This window comes from Pteropus vampyrus, unplaced genomic scaffold, assembly GCF_000151845.1.
Source record: "Pteropus vampyrus isolate Shadow unplaced genomic scaffold, Pvam_2.0 Scaffold17, whole genome shotgun sequence".
NCBI classification, from domain to species: domain Eukaryota; kingdom Metazoa; phylum Chordata; class Mammalia; order Chiroptera; family Pteropodidae; genus Pteropus; species Pteropus vampyrus.
The window spans coordinates 6798411-6807021 of NW_011888798.1; the positions used below are offsets into that span (position 1 = coordinate 6798411).

Genomic DNA, 8611 nt, shown 5'->3' on the forward strand with positions numbered 1-8611 from the left:
CTCCTTGCAAGTGTTCCTGCCCATAGACCTGCCTTACTCCATTCACTTTCTACCTCGCAGCCTCCTTCATCTTTCTGAAGTGCAGCTCCAGCCTTTTCTTTCACTATTTACTCTACAGAAAAATAGGCACAGAGAAGGGATGTGGCTTGCACAAGATGATGGGACCATAAGTGACAGCGCCAGATTTCCATTCAGTTGTCCCTGACCCCAACTTCTTCTACTAAATCAAATCACTACTGTTTCTATCCTTTACTCTTTCCCGCTTCATATTTTACCTGTTCTGACTGAGTTCATTGCCCCTGTTTCTTTCATTTATTTCTTCACTCTTGGCACAATTTCTCTGATTGGGTAAATTCAGCCACTGGAGGATGTACCAACAGGTTAATTTCCACAATACACAGACTCGATTGGTTCATTCTACTTCTCCCAACTCAATAATTTGCAGGTGCAATGTGGGAGTATACAGTAGCATTCATATGATTGTAGGTATAAGCAAAAGTCAGTGAAGCAATAAACTTACTCCTACAAAATAAAATGATATTTTTGTGGAAATATGTCTAAACTGTTTTAGATTTCCCACTTTCTTAAACAAGTTTGCTAAAATCAGGAGGCAGTGAGCTTAAAGCGCTAAGCTTCAATTACTGAGGAAATTCAAGTCTCTCCTACTCCCCTGGTGCCATGAAAGTGAAGAGTCAATAGCTATTAAATAAATGTGTCAATTAGAATTGTTAGACACTGGACTGGGGCAGCAAGGCCAGTGGTGATCTCTCTTCCATTGGCGTTTTGTCAAGTAGGAAAAAATACCGCCTGTTAGGATTGCTATAGGATAGAGCTACCTGGACTGATAATGGTATAGTATATATTGGACAGAATTTGAACCTCAGAAGCTCAAAGCTTTAAATGCCATTAACTGCCTTTCTATTATCCATTTACTGTAGGGAGAGCTCCTCCCCTCCCCTAAACTCTATCCTTCCTCTTCTCATACCCACATGTTCCCCTCACCCACAGTTTAGGACTCAGCACCCCATGCAACTACAAGGAAGAAGAAAAGCTATCACAATGATGGATGTATAAAAAAGGATTTTATCATAATTATGGCAGAGGTCTTACTGCCCTAGATCCCAAGGGAAACCAAGTAGCATTAGTGGCCTTGTAGCACCCAGAGCACTATGAATATAGAATATTCTTTTGTGGGCTTTTCTTTTATTAGCTCTATTCCTCTTGGTCAACAGGTCAACCTACAAAGAAGGCCTCATCTAAAAGATGATACTGACTCACTAGATGTGCAGAATCAAATACAATGGACTGGCTCCAAAAATGAGAAAAGGGGCATTTGAATCTAATACAGTCAGAAAGTAATTCCAACGCTATAAATTTAAGACATTTATAGAATAAACTTTTCTTTATTAAGCTATTAATTATCAAAATGGCTTCAATTTTTAAGAAAGTAAGATTTAATAAAAATAAAATAGCAACAATTATAATGATGGCGATAGACAAATTTATAGCACGTAATATTGCCAGAGTAATTTATAAATAGTGTATGATTTCTTAAACAACAAATAAAATGAGGTTATTTTAGATCACTTAGTGATGCAGTAAAGAGTTACAAACTGAAATGCTTGAGTTTGCTTGACTTTAAAAAAAAACAAAAACAAAATTAAGTGCCACTGAATTAAATGTAGATTAAGTTTATGATAACAAAAACATATAAGCCTATGAGAATTCTGAAAGAAAAACTTTAAAAAAGATCTTTTCTACCTAAGCCAGAAGATTAAGATTAGTATTGACTCTGATAAGTCATGGTGTTGTAGGCATAAAAAATTTAAAAAATAAGAGATTGTAAACTGACAAGGTCCTTACAATCTGTGAGGACAACCAAGGGTTGACTTGCCTAAAAAAAAAAATTTATATATATATATATACACACCTGAAACTGGGTGCCAGGTATGTGGTAACTGTACTACGCAACTTTTCTGTAATCTAAAATTATTTTAAAATAAAATTTTTACTGAAAAATACATAACAGATATGATTGAAAAAAGGATATTCTGATATAGTATTTGCAGAGAAAGATGCTTTTTAGTTTATAAATTATTTCCATAATTTGTGACAGTTCTCACATCTGCTACTATGAAATTCATTGCAGCTTCTCTGCCTCTTGGGAAAAAATGCATTTAATTATCAGGGAAATTCAACTCCAGCTTGTTATGATGAATGATTTGAACCTGTCAGCTTTTTTTTCCCCCTGAAAACAAAAGAACCGAAATGAAATACAGTCTTCTTCCCCTACTCTCTTCCTTCCACCTGCTTCATTTAATTGATGAAGGTTTGAGCTTTTATTAATCTTTTTGAGCTCTTCTGTAAGATGCAAAAAAAGCTAATATGATATCATTGTATCTAGCTAATGTGTGTGCTTTGTGAAATTGATACACCCTGCCAAGACATAAATTACTTAAGCTTTGATAAATGTGTTGAAATCAGGGAATGTTCAAACAGATAAAGCACAGCAATTCCTCTTTCTCCCTTTTTTAAACTCTGTTTTGTGCTTGCAGTTAAACGTTTTTGCATTATTATTGCAATATGATGGGACAAAGACAGCAGTGATACCAATATTAGCATAGAGAGCCTCAGCAAATACAAAAGTAACGAGGGGATACAGCCATGCGTTTTGTGGAAAACATCTAACAACTTTGCCTTGGGCAGAGTGGTTTGCCAGCAGCTTCAGAACCACCTACAGCCCTCACCCAGTAAGTTGTATCATGGAAATTGTCCAGGAACAAGGGCACCTGCCAGACATATTGTACTTTCAGCTCCCTTTGCTGACTCATTTGGTAGGTTGGATTTAAAGATCCACTTTTTTTTTGGCAAAGAAAGCCTACCTGTGCCAGCAATCTAGCTATGACTAAGATGCCAGTGAGACTGGAAACACAAGGAAACATGTGATAGATGCTCTGGAGTTGAAAAGATTGCTTTCTACTCAGTCATCAATGTGTTATATGGCACCAAACAAGTTTTTTTGATTAACCATAATCAGTTTCCTAGAGGCCTGAGAATATATAAAAACCTTTTGAAGACGATTCTTGAATAGGAGGCATGGGACTATCCATTGTACCATGCAGGGACCATCAGTTATTGAATTCTTTTTGCCAGAGACTGGGCTTAGTAATTTCCATCTGTTCTTTTATTTCATCCTTACAATAAACCAGCAAAGGAGATATAGGTGAAAAAACCGTGGTTCACTTAAGCAAGGGGTGATGAGATCATCCTCCACTAAATCCTAGGTTTTTCCACCATACTGCTTCCATATTGGGAGTGTATAGACGAGTGAAGGGCAGGATTGTGACTCATCCAACCCCAGTCATCCCTGATTAGGTCTTTTGAAGATAAACATGAGCCTTGGGGTCTTAGGTTATACAACCAAATATTTGTAGACCTCGTTATAGGAGAGAGTGCCCTCTTACCAGTGATGTATGCATGCCATCAAAGAGAGAGCAAGTCAGGAGAGGAGGTGCAATTGTCAACTTTTTAAGACAATTCGAAATATATTTACCATTTTAATTATACATCACTATCTGATAGCTTTTTGAGATTTGGGTTTAGGTTTGAAAATCAGTATTTGTGAAAATTGTCCATTTAGTTTAAAGTAATAAACAAATGAAGTTATACACAGCTTTTCTCAACTCGTTTAATGTTGTTAAAGTAGAAAATGTGATGGTCTAGGGCAAAGAAAAAAATTAAAATATATATATCTCTGCTTTTCATCTATGGAACTATTAGTGAGTGTTGTCTCTGGAACAGAGAACTATTATAAATCTGTGCTATCAGTTAAATTTTATTATTTTTTATATAGGCCAACTTTAAAATCAAGGGTTTCTTATACATATTTGAACCTGAAGAGTATTGTGTTAGAATATATTTTTTAGAAATCAAATTCCATTTTAATTTCTCATATGGAGAATCTTTTTTGAAGAGTTGATGAGCCATCTGAAAGAAAATGATCACATCTAATTTATCTGTTTGATAAGCTTAGATTTCTTTTTACACTCATATTTTTTAGGGTGAGTACATAAGTTTGGGTCAAGTTGTTGCAACATAAATAACTAGGAAGAAAATCTTCAGATTTTTTTTTTAAATCCCAGTAAATGGCCATTTTTTGTTATTATTATTATCATTGACTATTCTCAGAAGTATCACAGCAGAAGTCCTAGCGATGAGAAGGATCTCGTAATGTCTCTCTTAATGTAGTGTATTATGTATTCCAAAATGGACCAATACAGTTAACTTAAGATTTCAAACTTACTTGTCATTGAATTATGGGTTCACTGTTTATAGGTTTTCAATAATGGAAAGTAATGAAAAAATCAGGCAAAGTGCTAAATCAAGAAAAATAATACAAGAGGAAAATTTCAGGAAAATGTGTAATGTAAAGCAAGCATCTTAATGTAAAAGAAGAGCTTGTTGCTGCTGGTAGCAAAGATTGTTGTCATACGTGTAAGTGAAAATATATTTAATCAGCAGCATGGTGTGTAGAGGTAAGAATTGAAATTTATTTTTAAAAAAGCAAGCTAAAAGGTAAGAATTTCAGAAAGGATTTACCCTATTTACCTATTCAGAAAGGGGTAGAGATCGAGAAGTAAAGGAAAATTTCTTATATACTACGTAGAGATTCTCAGCAAGTGCAAGGTATGTCTGTCAGCATTGACCAAGCAAGGCACAGCTCATGAAGTCCTGGAAACAAGTGAAAAATTGATAATAGACTCTCGGCAGCAGGAATCATAATCATAGAAAAGAGAAATTAGACCTTGATCAGCAAGGGGTTGCTTATCTCCTCACGTGTCCTTGGTCATCTTGCTGGAGAGAGGCCAGGATACCTCACTTAGACCTGGCTGCATTAGTTCTTGGAAACTGAAATCATAACTGGAGCCAGCACTGACTCCACAGGCTAGTACCAATTGATTTGAACAAGGTTTATGCACATTGTAATTAAAAGTGTTCAAAATCAAAAAGCAAGTTACAGTATTAGAAACACCCAGAATATTTTGAACAGAAATACTGACTTATGGTCCCTCTTTTCCCGGTGAACATGCCAGCCTTTCTACACCAGGAGAGGCTTTCCACTTAGGAGCATATGCAACTCAGGATGTGTACTCCCCTAAGGAGCGGTAATATGAATTTAAGTTCTCAAAATAGTAAGGATGTGCATCATATCAATTTGCCCTCCTGCCAAACCTCAATAATTTAAGTGAAAAGAATTTTTAAAAATACGAGACATGAGGAGGAAAAGTCTTCAGTAAATTAATCAAAAGAGCCAATATATATTAATATATATTATGAACTCCCCCTGCCAAAGGAAGAAAAAAACAGAAAAGAAAAACCCATACATATATTTAAGTTCTTGGATTCCTACTCTAAAGTGATTGAGGATGAGGTATAGGTAAAACACTTCTCACAAAGCTCTATTAGAACTTAAACTTCTAAACTTTTATAAACATATTAAAAAAAAATAACCTCATGCTATTAAACTCTACCATGTAGAAGAGTGCAATGTTTATAATCCAGGCCGTGCCTTATTATTTCTTTTTTCAAAATTAGATTGAAAGCGATAATACTTGTAATAATCTGAGACTAGTTTTACCAGGTGCTTTGCCATGTATGAAAGCATTGGGGAAACAGTACATAAACACAGCCTCACTTCTCTCTCATCCTTTTCATCATGCTGACAGTTTTCCGAAAATCATTACCGGGATGGTTTGTGCCATTAGAGATAAGAGACTATCTGTATTTCCACTAGAAACCCCTATTTTCCAGGCTTTATAACTCATTTATAAATATTCACTCCAGGCAGTAGTTTTATGTATTACAGTTCCATGTCTCAAAATCCACATTGACTTAACTAAATGATTTTTAGAAATCATGGCGACTCTTATACTACTACAAAAAGAATAAAAATAAAAATCAAATGCAGATAAAGTTCTGTGTTTCAGTGGGTATGATTTGAACCACAATACAGTGGAATCTATAAACCACATGCACATAACTCTTAGCAGTTCTATCTTTCAAGATATAGTTCAATTGTAATAAAATTTATTGTATTATATACCATCTATTAATTAATTCAAAATTATGCTTTTCAACTAAATCTTTTGTAGAACTTTTTGTTACTATTTATGCTCCTTTTCTATTACACTTTGAGGTGGAATTCTATCAAAAGCTAGGAAGTTATATGACATAAGCTTTTGAAAACAATAGTCTTAATGTTTCAAAATATATTTAAGATCAATATTTTATATTCGGATGGTTTCTAGCTTCTTGGGAGAAACCTTCAGCATTATAGTTATGTTTTACCTGAAAGAAAATCTCTCACAAATTTAATGTTTTTATCAAATGAGAGACCACAATATACTACTTCCCTCAATTTGTAAAGATAAGATTGTAAAGATTAGGAAACAGCAACTAAAACCACGTCTGCCCATTAAAATGAAAAACTTTTTTTTATCTCATTTTAATTTTTGTACTCACGGATTTACATTGCTTGGAATTAAATGTTCATCTTGTTATAGTGCTGAGCCCAGCTTTGTATGTGAAATGCTATTTAGCAAGAATCTAAATAATATTGCAAGAATTTCCCTTGTGCTTTGGTTTTATAGTATGTGTGTGCTCAAAGCCCAAACCTAAAGTTTATTTCTCTTTCTTCTTTTCACAGTTATTTTGTGACAGTAAAAAAGTGGTGCATGCCACAGAGGGGCTGGATTGGGAAGACAAAGATGCTCCAGGGACATTGGTTGGAAACGTGGTACACTCAAGGATCATCAATCCTCTGCGCCTGTTTATTAAACAGTCTCCAGTCCCAAAGCCCGGACACTTGGCATATGCGGACAGCATGGAACACTTCTGGGATTGGCTGGCCAACATCACGGAGGTTCAGGAACCATTGACAAGAACTAAACGGAGGCCAATAGTAAAAACGGGAAAATTTAAAAAAATGTTTGGATGGGGTGACTTCCATTCCAACATTAAAACTGTCAAACTCAACCTCCTAATCACGGGGAAAATTGTTGACCATGGCAATGGAACCTTCAGTGTTTATTTCCGACATAATTCCACAGGCCTGGGCAATGTTTCAGTTAGTTTGGTACCCCCCTCCAAAGTCGTGGAATTTGAAGTTTCCCCGCAGTCTACTTTGGAGACCAAGGAATCCAAATCTTTCAATTGTCGCATTGAGTATGAAAAAACAGATCGGGCAAAGAAGACTGCCCTGTGCAACTTTGACCCGTCGAAGATCTGCTACCAGGAGCAGACTCAGAGCCATGTGTCTTGGCTGTGCTCCAAGCCCTTCAAGGTCATTTGCATTTACATTGCCTTTTACAGTGTTGATTATAAACTTGTGCAAAAGGTCTGTCCTGACTACAATTACCATAGTGAGACTCCATACTTATCTTCTGGCTGAGTCTTTCCAATGATAGAAATAAGGGATGAATATATATACATCAAATTAGAATGACCAAGAACCAAGCCCAGCTCTTCATGGTAAAGGGTCCCTTTTGTTTCTAGCAGTGAACCTTAGGTCCATATTACATTTTCAAATTTAAAAAGAGAAAAGAAAAAGGAACATTTTTAAATGTGGCATGTGTTTGTTTCTATCTTAAATACCTTAAATCTAAAGAGCCATCACTTTCATTGAGGATGGCTAAGTCCTCCAAATATAGTTTCTCTAAAAGAAGAATCAGAGGTAGTAACATATAACAAGAAAGAATCAAATTATGCATGTGATAAACAGTGCTCTTGAAATGAGACTGCCTTGAAATATGTTTTAGAAGGTTACCTTAAAAACAGCAGATTCAGTAAGGTAACAGAAAAGATTATATTTGATAGATTAATTGCATTTCTGACACCAAATTCTTTTTTATTGCTGTCTTCTCCCCACATCTGCACTGATAGGGATATGAGAGTTGAAGGGGTAAAATTTGTTTTAAAACTCATGTGTAAAGTTACAGTGCCACAGTGGAACTAAACACATTATTATCTGAGCTAAAGTTGAGCAAATGTGATTTAAACACTTAGCCCTGTGTTGGTCACCACCCTTATGATTCTCATTTAAGTAGTAATATTGGTGTATTGGGAAAGCAAATCTGGATATGTCAATTCAATGATAGTAAAATCATCTTTTTAGATTCTTTTGCCAAATTCAGTGCTGTGAGATTGTCAAACATGTCATAAATCTGTATTCATCCTATAACCTATAACCTCATTCTATTCATTTTGTAGTATGATTTTTGTATACATGTGTAGAACAACTCTGAAATTGAAAGTGATTGTTTTTAAGCTCAAAATGGGGAAAAGTTGGAAGTGGAGGGAAGAAATTCCAGGATTATGGATTCATTATTACTAGCCTCCCAGATTAAATTCTCTTTGAATTTAATTATTTGAGTGAAGGATCAAATTCCATGTAGAAATAAAGAGTATATTTAAACATTAATAATTATTATTAAGGGATAATAATCAAGATACCTGACTCACCAGGCTTTTGAAATTAATGTTTCTTCCCAAACAGTGCCCTCCCCATCTTCTCCAGGGGGTTAGACAATCATCCTGGATTGTAGAACTGGAT

At 35.2% G+C, this 8611-nt stretch overlaps 1 protein-coding gene across 1 annotated transcript in view; it reads left to right on the forward strand.

Moving 5' to 3' along the window:
• Positions 1–7481, forward strand: part of NXPH2 (neurexophilin 2) — a 13010-nt gene extending 5529 nt beyond the window's left edge. The window contains exon 2 of the mRNA XM_011354520.1: positions 6707–7481. Within this exon, the coding sequence (XP_011352822.1) occupies positions 6707–7450 (744 nt within the window). The 3' untranslated portion in view covers positions 7451–7481. The remainder of the gene's footprint in view (positions 1–6706) is intronic.
• Positions 7482–8611: the final 1130 nt, after the last annotated feature.